The sequence below is a fragment of the Physella acuta genome, unplaced genomic scaffold (genome assembly GCF_028476545.2).
Source record: "Physella acuta isolate Inbredline_101_S28 unplaced genomic scaffold, ASM2847654v3 ptg000118l, whole genome shotgun sequence".
NCBI lineage: Eukaryota > Metazoa > Mollusca > Gastropoda > Physidae > Physella > Physella acuta.
The window spans coordinates 816,637-839,634 of NW_026731638.1; the positions used below are offsets into that span (position 1 = coordinate 816,637).

At 36.2% G+C, this 22,998-nt stretch overlaps 2 protein-coding genes and 1 long non-coding RNA gene across 3 annotated transcripts; all 3 read right to left on the reverse strand.

The window, feature by feature from the left end:
* Window positions 1-1,936: 1,936 nt before the first annotated feature.
* Window positions 1,937-11,545, reverse strand: LOC131934799 (uncharacterized). The gene is made up of 6 exons (XM_059290932.1): window positions 11,438-11,545; window positions 7,079-7,212; window positions 5,695-5,887; window positions 3,515-3,572; window positions 2,599-2,705; window positions 1,937-2,407 (listed from the first exon to the last, which is right to left on the reverse strand). Exons 1-6 carry the CDS (start codon window positions 11,505-11,507, stop codon window positions 2,322-2,324), a joined length of 648 nt encoding a protein of 215 aa, XP_059146915.1. The 5' UTR covers window positions 11,508-11,545; the 3' UTR covers window positions 1,937-2,321.
* Window positions 11,546-11,549: 4 nt separating this feature from the next.
* Window positions 11,550-14,428, reverse strand: LOC131934829 (uncharacterized). Its single transcript, XM_059290955.1, has 3 exons — window positions 14,335-14,428; window positions 13,679-13,945; window positions 11,550-11,698 (listed from the first exon to the last, which is right to left on the reverse strand). The coding sequence occupies exons 1-3, from the start codon at window positions 14,399-14,401 to the stop codon at window positions 11,550-11,552; spliced, it is 483 nt and encodes a 160-aa protein (XP_059146938.1). The 5' UTR covers window positions 14,402-14,428.
* Window positions 14,429-19,640: 5,212 nt separating this feature from the next.
* Window positions 19,641-21,114, reverse strand: LOC131934802 (uncharacterized). Its single transcript, XR_009385842.1, has 3 exons — window positions 21,058-21,114; window positions 20,444-20,611; window positions 19,641-19,775 (listed from the first exon to the last, which is right to left on the reverse strand). It is a non-coding gene; the product is annotated as an uncharacterized LOC131934802 (long non-coding RNA).
* Between the last annotated feature and the right edge of the window lie 1,884 nt (window positions 21,115-22,998).

The window sequence follows — 22,998 nt, forward strand, 5'->3', positions numbered from 1 at the left end:
ATCACCCCACCACTACAGCTAACACACTCCTCCACATGTCCAATCTGGTCCCTACACGACACACTAGCATTCTCCACATCATACTAACTCCGGCTTCCCCCTCTCCTGAACTTTTCCAAGCCCATGAACACCTTGTGCCTCACTCTGCTAATCTAATCCATTGGCTCAATCAAATTACCTAATTTAGTAACCCAATTTTGCTAATGAAGTCCATAGTGTTAACCTCTTGACCAAATCCATAGACTAATCCCATGACCTTATCCATTGACCCGATCCCCTGATTAAAGCAATTGACCCAACCTCAAAACATATTTCAATTAAACTGCTGAATTCTAACATTTCCCACACAAACACATATTTAAATTAGTTCCGGCGACATTGTATATAAAAACATACCAATGAAAAAACAAAAACAAAATGTCGTCTGTTATAGGTGAATAAAGAGCACACCTCGGGGGGGGGGGGGGGAGGGATTCGGTTTCTACTAGGTGTAGTAATGTGCACCTGTCGGTGTATGAATGTTTACACAACATGCATGCGATTGTCTTTTCACTATGAACGCATTGTACAATATTCCAAGACAGCAACAGAGTTTTAGAATATGTTTACGTATCTATAGAGGTAAATGTAGAAAGTTCATATGTTCATCTTAGAAGACACAAAGTCCCTTCGACGAAACGAACACGATAAAAAAGACGACACAATACATTCCTGACAGCTACCAAGTAAAAAAAAAAGCATGTCGGTTAAAAATTGGCCTCCCAAAGATTTTACAATCGACTAATTTCGGACATCTTACTGTGGTGGAAAAACAACAGATTGACAAATTAGGCTAACTGCCGTGGTCACAATATGTTTGGTCAAAATGCCTATAGTCAAAACATATGAGGTCAATACATATTTGGCTCACATTTGTGGTCAATACATCTTTGGCTCACATTTGTGGTCAATACATCTTTGGCTCACATATGTGGTCAATACATCTTTGGCTCACATATGTGGTCAATACATCTTTGTTTCACATATGTGGTCAATACATCTTTGGCTCACATAGGTGGTCAATACATCTTTGTTTCACATATGTGGTCAATACATCTTTGGCTCACATAGGTGGTCAATACATCTTTGGCTCACATAGGTGGTCAATACATCTTTGTTTCACATATGTGGTCAATACATCTTTGGCTCACATAGGTGGTCAATACATCTTTGGCTCACATATGTGGTCAATACATCTTTGGCTCACATAGGTGGTCAATACATCTTTGTTTCACATATGTGGTCAATACAACTTTGGCTCACATAGGTGGTCAATACATCTTTGGCTCACATAGGTGGTCAATACATCTTTGGCTCACTTATGTGGTCTATACATCTTTGGTTCATATATGTGGTCAATACATCTTTGGCTCACACATGTGGTCAATACATCTTTGGTTCACATATGTGGTAAATACATCTTTGGCTCACATTTGTGGTCAATACATCTTTGGCTCACATAGGTGGTCAATACATCTTTGGCTCACATTTCTCTTCTGCGTTCTTACATGAGTTTATGTTGGAGGATTTAAAGAACAAGTCCAAATTCGTGGATGGACTAAACTGTGATAACTAGATCTGCGGGCGCCCCATACATTTTTTTCCCTGAGTGGGCTGTATAGGTGCCAGTGCATAGATTCGCGTGGGTGTAGAGGCAGACCTTAAGGACGTGCTCTGCATTCTACGGGGCCCTGACATAAGCGCAATTTTCGGAAGATCCACCTTTTTTTTCTCAATTCGAGTAGTACAACATTTAGTACTATTGGGGCACATTTGTCTACACCACTCCAAATTTATAGCAATAAATTATTAAAGATTAAACTAGTTAAATTAAATGTTGCAAAAATGTATTTAATTGAATGAGTTGTCAATACAAAATTCTGAAAACAACGGACGGAGTTGATTGTACAAAACGGAAAAGTTTTCAAGAATTGTTGCAAATGAAAATAAATAAGTTATAAATAAGTTATAGTCATGTTCAGAAAAAGCTAGTGGATAAAGTAGCTAAAAATAAACACGTTACTTTTAAATTAATTATGTCCAGAATTTTACAGAAGAGGAAAGGTAATATGATGCTATGTAGTGGGAGGGTCATGATACTAAAGTAACTATTTCAAGAACTAGGTGTAATAAGGTAATGATGGGAAGGGTTGGGGAGTGTATTCAAAATTAGAAAAGATTTTTTTTTAAATGTTGGAGGCTAGAAAAATGTATACAAGAATGAAGCTACGACTTAATACAAGACGGACTGGTCAATGTGGTGTCTGTGTTGTCTCTCTAGGTTACCCTGCAGGTGCAGGGGGTGGATGGCGGACAACCAACTGTATCCGCCGGTTAGCTAGACGTGGATTCCATCTTCGCCTTGGCACTGAAACAGAAACGTAATTCACTCTATCAGTAAAAACTCCAAACTTACACCAACCATCACCACCAAATCCGAAGTTAAATACAAATGCAATTTTAAAAAAAACAGTCAAATAATTACCCCTAATAACATACCGGATAAACTACTTTTCTTTCTTAATATACTGCTGTGAGATGTGTAATAAAATAACTTACTCAACAAATAGATCGTCAATATAAAGTATGCCACAACTATTACTGCAAGCAGTATTTTAAATAGTGATATTGGTTTCATATCGATTCTGATCGTCAGGTTTCCATTCCTAAATGTGGTAATAAATGAAAGTTTTTTTTAGTACAGGTTGGTTGAAGAGGTTACAAACAAAAAAGCAGACAATGTAGCGCGTTGAATAATAAATCGGGAGTGATCTCCCCTAAACTTTCCTAAATTTTCTTATATAAAAAGACAGGGGATGGGAACTCGGGATATAGACATTATTTTTAATCCATTTTAAATACTTAAACTTTTAAAATAGAATAAAATCTCGTGGAAAAAGAATTGCATACCAAGTGAATGCCAAACAAATTTTGTGCATAATAGTGCGGAATATTATTAGTACTTTATAAATTTACATTAGTTTTTTGAGAAATCGGAAGTAGCGTAAATTACTACTTCCGGTAAACGGAAATTACTCAAAATTTGACAGAAGGTAGAGAATTAGATCTTTTGCTTACATGTTAAATTACATATATCTATCTGAAATAGTACTCAAGTTATAGGCTTTTGAAACATTCAAAGTAGAAAAAGTACCACATTCGGTTATCGAAAATCGTTCAAAAGTTGATACGGATCTACGATTTTCATAATATACTTATATATGAAATTTCATCAACCAAGCTGTAACGGCACTCAAGTTTTCGTATTTACAAACACACAGACACAAACACACACACACAGACATACGGCAAAGATTGCAAATTATGTTTTTTTCGACTCAGGGAGGTGTAAAACGTCGAGATTTGTGAAAATCTCGATTTTTTATTGCACGATTAAAAGACTTTGTATATATGCACAATGAGAAAGCATTTAATAGAAGACAATAAAAGTTTTAATACACAAAACTATACGTACAGAATAATGCAGGTTCCTGATCTGTCAGACGTTTTTAAAGTAAGTAGGCCTATTTGTGCTGTAAAAAGATAAATGTTTATAGCCTGTTCAGGTAAAGTAAAACATAGTGGGGGGGGGGGGGGGAAGCTAAGCTTAAGTGCTAAGGAGTAGAATTTTTTAACAAAATATTAGCCGGTTATTGCAACATAACTGCCACTTAGGTGATGTCGCACCTATAGGGATTAGATTAGGATTAGAAAACGCTGGGGATTAAATATAATGAGAGGGGCAGATAGATAATGAGAGTGATTTGTGCACGCTTAAAGCGTGAGGTCTAATATATATTATGTAGTGTGCTTAGAGACCTAATTTATTTCCGTATGGTTGGGCTTTAGCGAATACGTTATTTTTAATATAAATAGACAAGGAGCCGCCCATTAATCATATAAAATAAACCGGGAGTGATCTCCCCAAAACTTTTTCGAATATTCTTATATAACTTGGAATATAGACATGATTTTTAATTACTTAAACTTTTAAAAATAGAATAGAATCTCATAGGAAAAAGATGCGCACCAAGCGAACGCAAAAAAAATTGCATAATATTGCGCAATATTATTAGTACTTTATAAATTTACATGCGTTTTTTTTTTTGAGAAATAGGAAATAGCGTAAATTAGTACTTCCGATCAACGGAAATTACTCAAAATTTGACAGAAGGTAGAAAATTAGATCTTTTACTTACATGTGAAATTTCATTTATTTATCCTAAATAGTACTCAAGTTATAGGCTTTTAAAAAATTCAAAGTAGAAAAAGTACCATTTCCGGTTATCGAAAATCGCTCAAAAGTTGATACGGATCTACGATTTTTATAAAATACTTATGTATGAAATTTCATCAACCTAGCTGTAATGGTACTCAAGTTATCGTGTTTACACACACACAGACTTACACACACACAGACATACCGCCAAGATTGCAAAACTATGTTTTCCAACTCAGGGAGGTGTAAAACGTCGAGATTTGTGAAAATATCGATTTTTTTTTGCACGATTACAAGACTTCGTATATACGAGAAAGTAAACATCATGAAATACAACCAATGCAAAAGCTAAAGTAGCGAAGTTACTGAAGCTAACTTGCACAATACATTTTACAATTTTTTGTTTTCCAGGTGCTACCCACTAAACACACACGCTCTCACACTCGTAGTCAAAAGCTAATTCTTCTTCTTCTTTTCTTAATTTTTAGTGTTGGAAGGGATCGAGCCTTATCTGCCAGAAGGATTGAACTCGAGACTTTTTTTTCGAATTTATCAATCATGAGCTTTTTGTCCACTCGACCGACGCCAACCAAGAACAAACTACAAGGCAGCAGTTGTTTCGATTTTGGAGTTGTCTCTCCTAGAAGAGTGGCTGTCCCCAGCTCACAAGCCTCATCTGCTAGAGGGTTCGAACACGAGACTTTCCGGTTCAGCAACCATGAGCTTTACCAACTCGACCACGCCGACCCCTCAAAAGCGAACGATATGTTGAAATGCAATTTTCCAATTTGGTGTCATCCCATCCCATTTCGGTGGACCGTGCATTTAGTTCTGATCAGTAAAGTGTTTGGTGTAAACCAGCTCCACCCGTTTTTTTTTCTAATGGCGTCGATTTGTGCACTAATTATATATATATATATATATATATATATATATATATATATATATATATATATATATATATATATATATATACACCTATACTTTCAAGTTGAAAAAGCATAGTTTTCTTGGAAGTGGTTGTTGATTGATGTTTCGGATATTGAAATTTCTCAACGAAATACTTTCCACCTTAAAATTAGGCAGTTTGTGTCATTTCCCTCCCCTCACCCCGTTGTGATAGCTTAAATATGTGAGCTCATACTAAATATGTTTATCTATAGTCGGTTACATACAATTGGTTGTAGCATTGTTCTTTTTATAGTTAGCAAGTCTTCGTTTTGTTGGTATCAATACTTTATACATAATCGATTATCTAACTTTCAATTCTCTTCAAGTGAACTGGAAAAAAAAACCATTTGGTTCTTCTGTGAATGCTGCATTCTTTTGGACTTGGCGTCCCCCCCCCCCCCCACCACTAAACGGTGTCACTTGGTGCTGTCCCCCCCCCCCCACACACCCACCCTTGCAAGGCCTCTAATTTATATCTCTCTCACCATCTATCTGATTGATGTGGAACTTTTCGAAACTTCCGGCATGTGTACCCGCTGTTTCGTTGTGAAGGCGGGGTTTGTTGCGGCCAGTGCCGTCTACCGTCCTTAGCATGAAGTAAATACCCACCTCATCACTGTCAGAGGTCAAGACCAGTTCCAGCTCTGTATCGTTGGTCTCTGTGATGGTCACAATTAACTAAAGACGGATAAAAAAATTCAGCTGATATGGGTTTATAAAGACAGGAGTAAATTGTCTTCGTTCTATCATATTTTAAACAACAACTAGAGTAACGGTTCTACAGAGTATCGTATTGAAGTTGATTCTGCTAGTACTGTTTTAAGGGTTTCGGTTGGGTTTAATTTGGAAAAAACACAAACGGGATTCAACGTCAAGACAATGGTCAATATTAGGGTTAAAATTAAAATAAGAATAAGCAGCGTCAATGTTCTACATGGGCTGTCTTAGAAGTAAATTAAAGTGGTGGTATGTGTTGTTTCTCGCGATAAAAAAACAAACAAACAAATAATTGAATAATAGTTTTCATTGAAAATCTATTAGAAATTTGAACGAAAATGGTAAAACAAATATTTAATAACAGCTGTTACAAACTCCTAAATACTGCTTTCGTAAGATAATTTATTGTCTGAGATATTTTTCCGAGAAAATGTATCCATGATTTATATTTTGTGATTAAATATTTTGTCTTAAGATAAATTTGTCTTTGAGACCTTTTGCCCGTGTTGAAGAGTCGTAGACCCTTTTGGTGTTAATGTTCATTAAAAACTCGAGATGGATTTTTTTGTTATTTGAAAGGGCTACCAACAAGTTATGTTTAATTAGTTTAACTTCTAAAAAATTTGTTATCTACGATTTCTGCCGATGTAATTTGTATGATTGTTTTTAGGCAAATTGAATACTACTCTCGTGACACGGATAAACTGTCTCAAGAGTTACTCTCCCATCAGCCAGGCAGGCCTCTACATAGTGAACTCCAATTAACTGGCAAATTGGGAACTAAAGCAGTATCGCGAAGATATTGATTATTAAAGGCTACTAAACGGCTTCTTACTCAGAGGCGTAGCGAGCGGGGTGGTGGGGGGGGGGGGGGTGCTGATCGCACCGGGTGACACCATTTAGGGGTGGGTGGTGACACCAAGGCAAAATATAGCAAAATATATAGAGAAAAATGATAATTCCACTTAATTAAGTGATTAATTCGAGTGTTAAATAGTCTTTAAAGAGCTTCTAATCGAAAGTTTGAGGGGGAGGGGATGTAAATCGAAAATTGAAAGTTTGTCCCCGGGAAGAGTCGCTACGGCTCTGGGGGGTGACACCATTAAGTGCCGCACCGGGTGACACCCGACCTCGCTACTCCAATGTTCGTACTTGCACGTATTCGGCGCTGACTCCCTTAGTTTCGTGGACAGTAAAATTGAAACCGATGCTGATCACCCTGTCCAAATGTTCAAACTGAAATTGATGGTCGCGATACCGCTTGATGGTGTCATTGTCGGTGCCCTCTGGGGAACAAAGAAATTACTGTTTATGTAGAGAACAGTAGGGCTTAATGTTATACAGTGAACTATAGTGGTGCTGTTTAGTAGGGTACAGTAGGGCTTAATGTTATACAGTGAACTATAGTGGTGCTGTTTAGTAGGGTACAGTAGGGCTTAATGTTATACAGTGAACTATAGTGGTGCTGTTAGTCGGGTACAGTAGGGCTTAATGTTATACAATGAACTATAGTGGTGCTGTTTAGTAGGGTACAGTAGGGCTTAATGTTATACAGTGAACTATAGTGGTGCTGTTTAGTAGGGTACAGTAGGGCTTAATGTTATACAGTGAACTATAGTGGTGCTGTTTAGTAGGGTACAGTAGGGCTGTATGTGATATAAGGAACTATAGTGGTGCTGTTTATTCGGGTACAGTAGGGATTAATGTTATACAGTGAACTATAGTGGTGCTGTTTAGTAGGGTACAGTAGGGCTTAATGTTATACAGTGAACTATAGTGGTGCTGTTTAGTAGGGTACAGTAGGGCTTAATGTTATACAGTGAACTATAGTGGTGCTGTTTATTCGGGTACAGTAGGGCTTAATATTATACAGTGAACTATAGTGGTGCTGTTTATTCGGGTACAGTAGGGCTTAATATTATACAATGAACTATAGTGGTGCTGTTTAGTAGGGTACAGTAGGGCTTAATGTTATACAGTGAACTATAGTGGTGCTGTTTAGTAGGGTACAGTAGGGCTTAATGTTATACAGTGAACTATAGTGGTGCTGTTTAGTAGGGTACAGTAGGGCTGTATGTGATATAAGGAACTATAGTGGTGCTGTTTATTCGGGTACAGTAGGGCTTAATGTTATACAGTGAACTATAGTGGTGCTGTTTAGTAGGGTACAGTAGGGCTGTATGTGATATAAGGAACTATAGTGGTGCTGTTTATTCGGGTACAGTAGGGCTTAATGTTATACAGTGAACTATAGTGGTGCTGTTTAGTAGGGTACAGTAGGGCTTAATGTTATACAGTGAACTATAGTGGTGCTGTTTAGTAGGGTACAGTAGGGCTTAATGTTATACAGTGAACTATAGTGGTGCTGTTTATTCGGGTACAGTAGGGCTTAATATTATACAGTGAACTATAGTGGTGCTGTTTATTCGGGTACAGTAGGGCTTAATATTATACAATGAACTATAGTGGTGCTGTTTAGTAGGGTACAGTAGGGCTTAATGTTATACAGTGAACTATAGTGGTGCTGTTTAGTAGGGTACAGTAGGGCTTAATGTTATACAGTGAACTATAGTGGTGCTGTTTAGTAGGGTACAGTAGGGCTGTATGTGATATAAGGAACTATAGTGGTGCTGTTTATTCGGGTACAGTAGGGCTTAATGTTATACAGTGAACTATAGTGGTGCTGTTTAGTAGGGTACAGTAGGGCTTAATGTTATACAGTGAACTATAGTGGTGCTGTTTAGTAGGGTACAGTAGGGCTTAATGTTATGCAGTGAACTATAGTGGTGCTGTTTATTCGGGTACAGTAGGGCTTAATATTATACAGTGAACTATAGTGGTGCTGTTTAGTAGGATACAGTAGGGCTTAATGTTATACAGTGAACTATAGTGGTGCTGTTTAGTAGGGTACAGTAGGGCTTAATATTATACAGTGAACTATAGTGGTGCTGTTTAGTAGGGTACAGTAGGGCTTAATGTTATACAGTGAACTATAGTGGTGCTGTTTAGTAGGGTACAGTAGGGCTTAATCTTAAACAGTGAACTATAGTGGTGTTGTTAAGTAATTTTGTATTAACTATCCTGTATCTTCAGCTTGTAAGCTACAATTACTTTTCACATATTCTATGGACCAATGTTTGTATATTACTGTTATTCTATTTAATAAAAGAATATTAAAAGAAAAAAAAATGTAGATAAGTTTATGTATCACTTTGTGTTTACAGAAAGACATTATTTATCTAATTATCATATATGTTCGCATTATATATTAAATTGACTCTCATAAAAATAAACAGATTCCTATTGTTAAGATGCAACGCAAATGTATAATTTGACCAGTTCATTACATCAAGTTATGTTTACTGTTAATTCCATTTATTTTTACCTATTTTTTTGCCACTTGGGTATAAAAAGATTAGGCTGTATGTCCAAATAATGTAAATATAATTTTTTCTTCATTTAATTTATGAAGAATCCATTTCACCACAAAGTATTAAGAAGAAGAAGACAAAGTACTATATAATTAAATTCTTCTTCTTCGTTCTTAATTTTTAGTGATAGGAAGCGATCGAGCCTTATCTGCCAGAGGGTTGAACTGGCGACTTTTTTCGAATTTATCAACCATGAGCTTTTGCCGACTCGACCACACCTCCATCACAATTTAACTGGTTATGCGCCATTGAGGCCATTGACTCCGATTTCAACCTGCTTTGATTTTTGGATTTGCTTCGATAGCCTTTGTCCAACCGAGAACACACTACAAGGCAGCAGTTGTTTGATTTTGGAGTTGTCTCTCCTAGAAGAGTGGCTGTCCCCAGCTAACGAGCCTCATCTGCCCGAGGGTTCGAACTCGAGGCTTTTCGGTTTAGCAACCATGAGCTCTACAGACTTGACAACGTCGTGTACGTATAAGATCATAGTCCAATGACATATGCAACATATGCAAATGAACTAAATAGCTGATAGCAATTTATAGTCTGCCTAGGAACTTTTGATTTTATAGTTTCTGTTTGTTTCGGAAAATAAAAATCCATCAATTACAACATAAAATCGCCATTTTAAAATCATTTACCAACCAAAAAGATATATAACACATGCGTATGATATAGAGTTCTAAACCTAATTCTGGTCACAAGAAACAAGCATACTACCTAATAATTTTAAAATCTTATTTTGAATTATTTTGATATTTTCCTACAATTTTTATTTGACCTCAGAAACATTTTTTGTCATCATGACTTGGGCCAGGGGTCTCCAAACTTTTCAGTCCGAGGGCCGCATTAACTATTGTTACGATCCCAAGGGATCTTTACCTGTGTTTGGCCCCATCGAGGAGGGCCAGGTAATTAAAATGGAATGCTTAGGCATGTTAGTGCACTGGCCAGCATAGGCCGTGAGAGTCTAGGGGTCTTGACGCAGTTGACGGCCACACCACGGATTAGATTTCACGTGGTGGGCGTGGCAGAATTGGAGTCTTCGGGACTCGGGTAGTAACGTGGCCAACAGCCCATAAATTACCTGGCGACACCACGGGCTGACCGTTGATGCTTGACCTAGGCAAGTGACGGTCCGTGGTTTACGGCTTGGAAAACCTTCCAGATCGGACGGGACCGAGGGGACCGTCATCGACGGATATGACCTAGGGTCAGGCCTTAATTAAAATCGTTCCCACGGTGTAGAACGGGGGACGAGTACTTTAGGAGGGTAGACAGGGGACACTCTCGAAAGACACACTCAGCGACACTCACGGGGAACTCACGAGCCAGACACTCGGAGACGGACGGACTCGTCTCGGATAGCTAGGTCTAGAGGAGACAGACATGGGGCGTCTCTGTGAGCTAGTGGACAGCCAAGAGATGCCTGTACTGTAGTAGACCTAGGCTAGTTAGACAGTTAGGGACAAGTAGGGTAGTCGTTCTAAGAACTTTAGTTGTTTGTAGCTAAGTGTGTATATTTCTGATTGTTGTACTTCGGTGGCGGGTTAACTTTAAGTGTGTAATTTGTGGCAATTAAATAGAGATTACTGAAGTTGGCTTTTATTTATTTTTATTTTTCTTCTTCTTGTTTACGATTCCCTGACTAGTTCGAAAGGATTAGAGAAGGGGGTCGTAACACTATCAATTTTCAGTTCGGGGCCAGTTTCTTCCAGGCATGTCTTTGATTTTTCTGGGCAAAGTTTCTCAGCCATTACCAACAAACGTTTTTTCCGTGGACAAAAAGATCTCCGCGGGCCGGATGAGAGGACCTCGCGGGCCGCATCCGGCCCGCGGGCCGTAGTTTGGAGACCCCTGACTTAGGCAATAACAAAATACTGTATTCACGGTACGTTTTGTAATAGTGATGCAAAGAGGGGAGGGGGAATCACTAACAACACAGATACAAATACATTTGTAATTAGTCAATAATGTTTCTGTATATTATTAAAACACGGGATCCCTGATGTCTTCTAGTAGACTAATCATTTCTCATATTATTAAAACACAAGTTCCATGCAAAAGCCTGTTGACTTACCAAAAGCACACTTATGCAAAAATATAATCCAGACGCTTTCGTTAGCCGGGTACGTATCGTTGAAGACCATCAAGAACGAATTTTGATCCTCTTCAATTACTTTGCCTCTGAGTCAAAAGTCACGGGGGCAACTCCTCACAGTGCTCTTACCGTCTCTGCTGCTGTCCATAGGTTTAGCCTCGTTCACGAACGAAACAATCGAGTCGTTTCTACTGCTGCACTTATCCTGACACTGAGGTTCAAACCATCCGATTTCGCAGCCTGCAAAAATTTAATCAACAAACACACCAATGTCGTATATACATTTTTTTTCTTTAAATACTATTATAGAAAGATAAGAGCAGTTACCATAACCTATATTTACAATAGGCTTGAAGCGCCGGTTTCAAATGGTTGTGCCAGAAAGTAAATTTTTCAACCAAAATTGAATAGTTTACATTTGTAAAGTAAGTACAAAATGATTTCCGGTTTTATTAAGGCTAAAAAATTTTAACAAATAAATACTAGTAAAATAATAGTAATTTAGCTAACACTTTTATTTTAAATTTGTAATATGCTGATAAGGGACTGTACATTATTTTATATAAAAAAAAACAACCGCTTTAATGTATTTTATCATGGAAAACAATTGTGATTTTAATTGTTTTACTATATTTGGCTTAATGTAAATGGTTTTTCAGCGGCTTATATTCAATACGAAAATATGAAAATGTGTGTAATCGATGGTTTCAAAACGGCCTTAATGTTTTTAAATGGAACTATAGGGCTGGTAAGTAGGTCAATAAACAGTTCTATGGTTCATGCAGGTTTTATTGAGACGTAGAACTGTTTATTGACCTACTTACCAGCCCTATAAGTGTATGCTCTGCCCTATTTTAACACGATATTTTTTTTTAAATTAGTATGGTTACATAGACTTTTCAAGCCTATTGCAACAAGCCTAAATCTGTCTTCAATATATTTTTACTTAATCAAACATTTTTAAAAGTATTATTGTTATTACTAGAAGCCTAGCAAAAAATATACATGGAAGGTGTGGTATTCAATCATTTTAAAATGGGAGACGAAAAGACACTTGCATGAATTGAGAACAATTCTGGTTATGGTTAGCAGGGAACAGGTTGACTACTGGGGATCACGGGAAGGCAATTGGCGTTGTACAGTGTAGAAGCAGGGAAGAGTGGATTCCCTGGTGTGTTACCAAGTGACTTTGCAGACAGGGTCGACGTTAGAAATAATCAGTACGAAGGCCTTATACAGATTCCTTGTTCATTTATGGCACCTTATTTATTACTTAAACTTGGCGATGACGAACGGACGATAACTAAACTAAACAGGATGACTTGCATGATTACTAAACGATACGACAAAAACAGGATCCATGGTTAACACAATTTCCACTTCTAAACATTCCCTCTCTTTTTATACCTCCTAATCTCGAATTCCTATCATATACGACACTTCCCTGCTAATAGTTACTGTGCTACATACGTGTTCAGTTAATAACGTTTTATACAAAATATACAATAAACATAATATAGCTTAAGTTTAGAAAAGTTAAACAAAAGGGACGCTACTCTACATCATCTTACTGTTAACGTCCCCTATATTATAATTATATATCCAACCAATTCACAACAAGGTGGAGACATATATTGCTCTGATCTACTTTATTAAACAATTTACAACTATATCTCGATTCTAGTCAAAGGATCTATTCGTAGATTAAAAGATTGATCAAAGCATGAATAACCGAAACAACACCCGTTTATTTTGAACGACAGCTAAAGCGTTTGAAGTCTACAGTTTTTAATATACAACACGCCTTGTGCGTTTACGTAGTCAACTAACATAATATTTTTTACTTCACGAAAATTCACAAGTGAAGCTCATCCGTTTATTCACATAAAATATGAAATTTATTTTATTTAAAAAAACGTTTAATATTAATTATTTTAAATCACTTTTATTATCATTGTATTATGTCGTTATCGGCGTTTAATTTTCTTAAACTCATATTTTTACTTATTTTGATATTTTCCTATTAGTTTGATTTAATGTTAGAGTATTGCTGACATTTTGAGTTATACAAAATTAAGGAATCTACTATATTGGCGGTAAGGTTAGAGATAATAATGCGAATAATGGAGCAAGGATTAAAAAAACAAAACGTAAAAATAGTTAACATTATTTTTACAATTTTGAAAATCACATGATCCCTATTGATGCCAGCTAACTTACGATTAGTGATGTTACTAAAACACATCAACTCGACGCTTTCCTTAACCGGGCACGTATTTAAGTTTTTGGTGAAGTTTGTCTGGCTCATATTCAGGCTCTCTTCGCTCTCATTGCGTATGACTTCATGGGGAAAACGGCTCAGAGCTCTCGCTTCGAGTTTCCTGTCGTCTTCACAGTGTGACACTACAGAGTCCCTCTTGTACCAGGACTCGTTACTACAGCGGTAGTTATCCTGGCAATCAGATCCAAACCACCTGACATCACAGCCTGCAAACAGTTGATAAACAAACGCGTCATTGTCTTGTGGCTATTTTAAATTCTAACCGATCATACAAAATTAAACAAATGATCATTTAATGTATTAACAATGTAAAAGGCCAAATTAATTTTTAATATGCATATATTTAAATAATGTTTTTTTTAAAAGGATTTTTAGCTTGTAATGCTAATCGCTACAAATAATATGAATTTACAACGTAAACACCAAATTAATGTGGGATATGTTTATACTTAAATAATGATTTTTTTTAAAAGGGATTTTTAGCTTCTTATGCTAAGCTCTACAAATAATATGAATTTATTCATTTAAGCTGCGTTTGTAAAAAAAAAATATTTAAAAAAATATTCTGTTAGACAATAGTATATTATTATCTTACCGAGCAGAGGGTGAGTAATGTATAAAATTAAAATGAAAATTAATTTCCATGACTTTTTGATCTCCATGTCAATGTCTATGAACTCTTTTTCTCTCCATCGAAAATAAATTAACCTTGAATCAGCCCGCTTTAATTATTGCTTGTTTTATTAATGTTATATATTTTTTACACGTTGATGTTTTATTATTACATTTTAATTCAGGAAATGAAGAAATAAAGGTTGTTTTGCTCTTGGCAGATGTGTGTGCTCGTCCAATTTCAATGCTCAACGGCGCATAAAGAAGATATTAACATAAAGAGTGCGCAATATAGTTTTACATTGTATTGATTCATTTTGTTTATACGCTGTTCAAATCCACGAATAGAACTTACCGTTACACAAGTCACCAGAAGAGAATCTCAATGACATAGAGCTGAAGCTAGCATTTTCCTACACTGCTCTATTCAACCACTCAAACTTTCTATCACTCCACCACTCAACCATTCCACCACTCCTACACTCCTTCGCTTCTCTACTCCTCCACCCCACCACTCATCAACTCCTCCACTCCTCCTTTCAGTCACTCATCCACTCCAACACTCCACCACTCCTCCATTCCACCACTCCTACACTTCTCCGCTCCTCTACTCCTCCACCCCACCACTCATCAACTCCTCCACTCCTCCTTTCAACCATTCATCCACTCCACCACTCCTCCACTTCACCACTCCTCCACTCCTCCACCTCACCACTCATCAACTCCTCCACTCCTCCTTTCACACACCCCTCCACTCAAACAATCCACTACTCCACCACTACTCCACGCCTCCACTGCTCCACTACACCCCTCCTCTACTCCTCCACTCCATTACTCCAACACTCCAACACTCCTCCACTCCTCCAATCCTCCACTTCATCACTCCTCCACTCTACTACTTAACAACTCAACCACTCCACCTCTCATCCACTCCACCACTCTTCCACTCTACTAATCAACCATTCCACCACTCCTCACTCCTCCACTCATCCACTCCACCATTCCACCACTCCACCTTTCCAACACTCCACCACTCTACCACTCCAACACTCCACCACTCCTTTACTCCTGCACTCCACCACATAACCAAACTCGCGTTACCATTAAATTCACATCAACCCACCATTCCAATCTGGCCCGTACACGACACACTAGCATACTCCATATACTGTTAACTCACTCCTGTGCATACCATACTCACTCCGGCTTCCCTCCTCCCTCAACTTTTCCAAGCCGAAAAACACCATGTGCCCACTCTGCTAAGCTAATCCATTGGCCCAATCAAATGACCTAATTTATTGACCCAATCCGCTAATGTAATCAATTGTCCAAAACCCATAACCTAATCCATAGACTTATCCCATGACCATATCTATTGGCCCAAACCCCTGATTTAAGCAATTGTCTAAACCTTATGACCTAACTCAATTAAACTGCTGAATTCTAACATTCCCCACATTTATATTGCTGACACGTTTTAATTACCACCCAGTCGTTTATGTCACGAGATCGTATCCAGACAGTTAAAAAGTTAATTACAATATTGCACATGTATTTTAATTAGTTCAGGCGACATAATATATAGAATATTACCGATGCAAAAAAATGGAATTTGTTATAGGGTGAATAAGGAGAAGTCCTCATTGTGTGTGTGTGTGTGTATATATATAAATTATATATATATATATATATATATATATATATATATATATATATATATATATATATATATATATATATGTATATATATATGTATATATTTGTGTGTGTGTATAGATAAATTATATATATATATATATATATATATATATATATATATATATATATATATATATATATATATATATATATATATATATATATATTTGTACATTAATATATAAACCGACACAAGTAAACTGGCCCCTCCGCTTCATACTCACTCCCGCTCCAATAGTAAAAGCCCATGAACATTTTAACACCCAACCTCCTGACCCAATTACCCGACGAATTTCCCATGATTGTTTTTGTCGATTTTACCTTCATAGCGGCCGTAAAAGAGAGAAATTTAAAAACAAATAGGCTTGAAATTGTTAAAAAATCTAATATAAATTTTAAGAATCAAAGTAAAAAAAGTTGCTTAGGCAGAGCACTTGAAAATTTATATATTTTTTTAAAGATGAAGACGATATTTCTATTTATTTCATCAAGACTAAATTTTAACCCAATGTTTCACTTGCGTAAGACAAGCATGGATTGGCTGTACAGAAACGCTGTGTCGATCTTCTTTATGTATACTCCACTATTTACTTTCTCGTATACAGAGTATAAAGAAAATATTGTAATCGTGCAAAAAAAAAAATTGTGATTTTTGCAAATCTCGACGTTTTACATCCCCCTGAGTCGGGAAAACATAATTTTGCAATCTTGTCCGTATGTCTGTGTGTGTATGTGTATATGTGTGTCTGTGAACACTATAACTTGAGTACCGTTACAGCTAGGTTGATAAAATTTCATATATAAGTATATTAAATTAGTAGATCCGTATCAACTTTTGAGCGATTTCCAATAACCGGAACTTTTTCGACTTTTAATTTTTCAAAAAAACTATAACTATAGATAAATGAAATTTCACATATAAATGAAAGATATAATTCTCTGTTTTCTGTGAAATTTTGAGTAATATCCGTTGACAGGAAGTAGTATGTTTTGCTATTTCCGATTTCTAAAAAAAACGTATGTGAATTTATAAAGTACTAATAATTTTCCGCACTATTATTCACTTGGTGTGCAATTCTTTTTTTCTACGAGATTCTATTCTATTTTAAAAAGTTTAAGTAATTAAAAAAGGATTAAAAATCATGTTTATATCGGCCCGAATTTCCATCCCCCGTTGTGTTATATAGAATATTCGAGAAAGTTTAGGCGAGATCACTCCCGGTTTATTTGTATTTGCCGATACAATTTTTTAATACAATCATACTTTTTTAAACCACATCGCCTAATGATGACATAATATGTGCACTCTCAGTGACAAAATGACAACAAACATTGGCTTCATTTTTTTTTAATTTGGCTTAGTTACGGAAAAAATCTAAAAATATCAAATATATCCAATCTTTAGTACAGTCCGACCAAAACCTCACAATAAAGTGTTTTTTTTACAATAACATTTATTATAATAACACCACTCACTAATTTTAAAGTATTCAATAATCCAGGAGTAAGACTGTAAGACTGAAGCCAAATCTGACTTGAACTTAGGTCACATGTCTAGGATTTGCTTTAAAATAAAGTTGGCGATCCGATAATGTAAATTTTTAAAACTCTAAATGTTTAAAACATTATATTTAATATAGCTTTAATAATATAACTGCTTGCTGTTTCTATTTGGTTTCAACACTATTATCAATTATCTAATTCGAAAATGCAAAAGGTAAATATAATTAAGCTATTTGTTAGGTATATTAGGTCAGTCGGAGTACGTCGGTTTTAGCTTTAATACCTAGGCCCATGAAAACGCAAGGAATAAATGACTGTTAATACATTATTAGCTTTCGGCTATAACATTAATAGGTAATATTAGTAGAGGTTAAATTAGTAAATCATTTAATTAAAACAACATTTTTCTACTTTACAATTACGGAGAGTATGCTAAACAATTACAAAATACTGTCCCAGTGTTTCTTCCAGGTATTTCCCCGAAAAAGTCTACCGCCCCCCCCCCTTCCCCGGGAAAATAGAATTATTTATACAGAAGATTTCCCCTGCCCTGGAAATTTTAGTCCGCCCGCTCGAAAATTATATTTGTATATTATGTTAAAAACATAAAACGTGTTACAAAATATTCAGCTGAAAAAGAATTGTTAGGGTTTGATTTAAATTAGAGTTTTAAAAAGAAACGAATTCATTTACTCAATGACAAAACTGATTGTAATGTGGTATGCTTGTGTTTTTGTGTTTGTGTATTAATGTGCATGCATGTTTATTCTTAGAATACAAGCACTGTGCTATATTCCTGTACAAGCGTTGTGATATATATATATATATATATATATATATATATATATATATATATATATATATATATATATATATATATAGGAAAAGAAATGAATACTATAATATTTTAAGAAATATGTTAATAGGGTTCAATAGTTTCATAGCTAATCCATTGACATTTACATACTCATTAAATATTATTTATTATCCCAGTAGTTAAAAGTCAAAACATTATGGTAAAACATGAAGTAATGTTATTTAATAGAGAAATAAAGAGCATGGGTTGATGATAAGATAACCAGTTTAACATGTTTTGTTGTTATTCAACAGGGTTTGTGGGATTACAGCCGGTATGCCACACTGAAAAAGAAAACAAACAGTTGCATTATATGCAAGGAAAATCATTTGACAATGTAATGTGTAAATATTATTTTTTTAAAATGGAGTTCATTTAATTTGGAGTCACTTAATTGTCTGTCAATTCGTCAATGTGTACAACCGGCGTCTGTCTGTCAAACTTCCATGTAGTCCTTCGGTCCAGAGGCGTAGCGAGGGGGGGGGGGGGCGGGGGGGACATGTGTCCCCGGGCGCTGACCTTAGAGGGGGGTGGGGTGCTAAATTGAAAGTTTGAGGGGGGTGCAAATGAAAAGTTCGAGGTGGGGGGGGGGGGGGGTGCAAATCGAAAGTTTGAGGGGGGTGCAAATAAAAAAATTTCGAGGAGGGGTGCAAATCGTAAGTTTGTCCCCTGGCTCAGGGAAGGGTGGCTACACCTCTGCTTCGGTCGCCTGTCTGTCTAATTGCCTGCTACACTAAACGACCAGTAAATTAATATAGAATATAAACCTAAACTTCTACCTGAGTACGGTGGAGGCGGCTCACTGGGTGCTCGTTGCTGTGAAACTGGGGACACACTGTTGTAGCTTGCGACAGTCAGTGTCGTGTTTGGGGGCAGTTCGAGTCTCATTTTAAATAAACTGGAATACGACGGTGGTGAGTCTATTGGGACAGGGCTCTGTATTGATGCAGTGTTCTGATGCGGCTCATTGTTTAGTGCGTTGTTAGTTGGAAGAACTAGTGGGTTGACGTGTGTTGAACTTAGGTCATTTTGATCAGGTAAACCAGCCGTTGCTGATGTTAATTGAGGCGTATTATTGATGCCATGCATGGTTTGATTTTGTCGTTGAAGAGCTTTACTTTTTCTCCGGCAGTAAAAATTGCAACACGCCAGTGTAGATATGGTGAACACAACTGTAAAGGGTATAACATTGACGCAAACCAACCAAGTTACATCACTAGATTGGGGCGAATTTGAGAGAGATACTAGGGATGGGGTGGTCGTAAAGGGCAGGGTGTAGTTTGTAGTTAAGTAGACGTCAGGTGCGTGGGTAGTTGAAGGCGTTGATGTGAGATATGTTGCATTACTCTTGGAAGTGTCGTTGTCGGCTGAGAGTAAAAATACTTTGTTTTATTATTTCAAAAACACAACAAATACCGTTCAAAGAAGTATTACATATAGTGTATGTAAAAAGTATTTTGCTAGCAATAGTTCAATGGCTATTTTACTAAAATACATTAATTTGAATACGTTTATATTCTTAGCAAATCTTCAAAAGAAAATGACCAATCCTATTTAGACTTAAAATACGAACATGAACTAGTATCCCATTGTATTTTTTATCAAAGTAACAACTAGCTGTATACAGAATGTAACAAAAAGCAAAGAATATTGAACATATAGATATAATGTAAGGACGCTATACGTACCTAAAAGTGGTACAAAGAACATTTCATATAACTACAACAAACTAAATGGGACGGAGTGGTCTAGCGGTAGAGAGTTGGACTGCTAACCCGTAAGTCTCGAGTTCGAATCCGGGTACACCGTCCCTGATTCCACCCAACATGATGGGTACCTAACTCACGTTAGGTAAAGTAAAGGCAGCTGAGCATAGTGATGACCACACTGTCTTTTCGTATGCCAAAGTCACAGATACAAGTGAACTCTACTTCACTTGCCACATATACCGTCAGGTTTGAAAGGGAAACTTTTACTTTGTAACAAACTAAAGATCTAATCGCATTTAGAACGTTGTAAAAAATAAATAAATTACGTTTAACGTAATCCACGACGTGCATCAAACATCGATCTTGGCCTTCCCAAAAATAATCCATGGAACAAAAAAGTCCAAACATGTCCTTTTCCACATGCTTCACAGTCAGTTTAGATACAAAAATCTGGGGGTCTGCGTTTTGTTCTTCATTAACTATTATAAAATTCGCTGAGGAAGGAAAATAAATTACTATATACATGTATGAGTTTGTCGAAAATAAATCACATGCTCTTGTTTTTTGCTGACAGATAAGCCCTGAAAATTTCCAGAAAACTGTAAAAATTATATTTAAAAAAAAAAAAAATAAATAAATAAATAAATAAATAAATAAATATATATATATATATATATATATATATATATATATATATATATATATATATATATATATATATATATATATATATATATATATGCTAGATGCAAGCCAGAGCTACCAACAGTATTTTCCTAAAATAAAAGACAAAAATAAAGCTTTTAAACAACTTGGAACAAATAATATTACTGGCACATCAACACATCCCCTAAAACACTCAGCCACCTGGGTACATAACCCAACTCAAGAAAACAACGCTGCACTACACACAACTACAAATATTAATAATAAATCCTACCATGTTCGAATCCTTTGCCATCTTTGTTGTACTGGATTGAGCAATTTTTGTAAGGGTGACGAGAGGTATTATTTCTCCATTTATTTTGAGCAAAGTCCATATTATTTCCCTATTCCAATATAAACGACACACACAGGTAATGGGATCTCCTATTTTGAGTGTGTAGATAGCTGCATCACACTGTGCCACTATTTTGATAAAATATTATGACAATTTTTATTACTGAAAAGATTACAACATTTATCATTAAGAACAACAATAGGGTGGCAACATACGTGACTAGAATAACGCTTTTTACGTTCTCGTATACGAAGTATAGACGAAGTATTGTAATCATGCAAAAAAAAAAAAAACCTCCCTAAGTTGGAAAACCAAGGTTTTACAATTTTGTCCGTATGTCTATGTGTGTATGTGTATATGTGTGTGTTTATGTTTGCAGGTGTTTGTATGTGTGTGTCTGTGTGTCCGTGTGTCTGTGAACACGATAACTTGAGTATCGTTACAGCTAGGTTGATTAAATTTCAAATATAAGTATTATATCAAATGTGTAGTTCTGCATCAATTTTTCAGCGATTGCCGGTAACCGAAACTTATTCTACTTTCAATTTTTTTAAAAGCCTATAACTTGAGTTCTGTTTCAACCAGGGGCGTAGCGAGGGGGGGGCGGGGGGTGCGGACCGCACCGGGTGACACCATTTAGGGGGGTGACACCAAGGCAAAAAATAGCAAAATATATAGAGAAAAACTCGAGGGGGGGGGTGCAAATCGAAAGTTTGAGGGGGGGGTGCAAATCGAAAATTTGAAAGTTTGTCCCTGGGAAGGGTCTCTATGCCTCTGGGGGGGTGACACCATTAAGTGCCGCACCGGGTGACACCCGACCTCGCTACGCCACTGGTTTCAACTACACAAATAAATATTCACATGTAAGTAAAAGATCTAATTCTCTGTCTTCTGTCAAATTTTAAGTACTTTTCGTTGAGCGGAGGGAGTCTTCTTCTTCTTCGTTCTTAATTTTTAATGTTGGAAGGGATTGAGCCTTATCTGCCAGAGGTTTTGAATTCGAGACGTTTTTTACTTCATCAATCATGCGCCCGGAGGAAGTAATTTACGCGATTTCCTTTTTCGCAAAAAAAATATTAATTTATAAAGTAGTATTACTCCGCACTAATATACAAATATTGTTCGTCGTTCACATGGTTCACAATTCTTCTTTTTTCAGCGAGATTCGATTTGATTTTTAAAAGTTAAAGTACTTAAAAATTGATTAAAAACCATGTCTATATCCTGAGTTGCCATGTCCCGTAGTGTCAAGAACCGATAACAATAAAATCTGACATCAAATTTGATTTAATTTGATGAATAATTATTTTTTAAAATTAATTAAATTTAAAATGTTCTGAAAATAGTAGGGTGGCTACTACCATTTTACACAATTATACGCGATTTGTCATGTTTAGTTCGTGCGCGGTAGTTTTTAGTCATGCAACTCTATAGTATTAAAAATATCAAAGCACCGACGACAAAAAATGCATAAAAATCGTTTTAATAAAACGGTTTTATATAATAATGCACTAAAACTGAGAAAGTAAATGAGTTTCTTTAAATTTACAATAATACACTACTGTTTAAATAACTATGAAGAAAAGCGTGGATCTCTAGCGTAATATTAGGAAAAATATCCAATAGATAATATTATAGTGACCCACGCTTTTCTTTATAATGATGTATAAACTTTAGTTCAACTAAGTGTAACCGGAAATAGAAGAAAGTACAACTTCTGGTTATTGGGGGTCATTCAATATTTAAAATTAATCAAAGTATAAAATCCTATACTTGCATATGACATTTTACCAACCTAACTAAACAGTACTCATGTTATAGTGTTCACGCGTAGAGTAAAGCACCACTTCCGTTTGCACTCAAATGTGCCTCGCCCGGCAC

Coding starts and splice junctions, on each gene's coding strand:
- LOC131934799 (XM_059290932.1), bottom strand. CDS start 11,507: ATGGTCTTCAACGATACGTACCCGGCTAACGAAAGCGTCTGGATTATA. Junction 2,706..3,514: donor TCAGGAACCTGCATTATTCT/GTACGTATAGTT, acceptor TACCACATTTAG/GAATGGAAACCTGACGATCA. Junction 2,408..2,598: donor ATTGACGATCTATTTGTTGA/GTAAGTTATTTT, acceptor TTTCTGTTTCAG/TGCCAAGGCGAAGATGGAAT.
- LOC131934829 (XM_059290955.1), bottom strand. CDS start 14,401: ATGGAGATCAAAAAGTCATGGAAATTAATTTTCATTTTAATTTTATAC. Junction 13,946..14,334: donor CATTACTCACCCTCTGCTCG/GTAAGATAATAA, acceptor AACTGTTTGCAG/GCTGTGATGTCAGGTGGTTT. Junction 11,699..13,678: donor TTTTAGTAACATCACTAATC/GTAAGTTAGCTG, acceptor AAATTTTTGCAG/GCTGCGAAATCGGATGGTTT.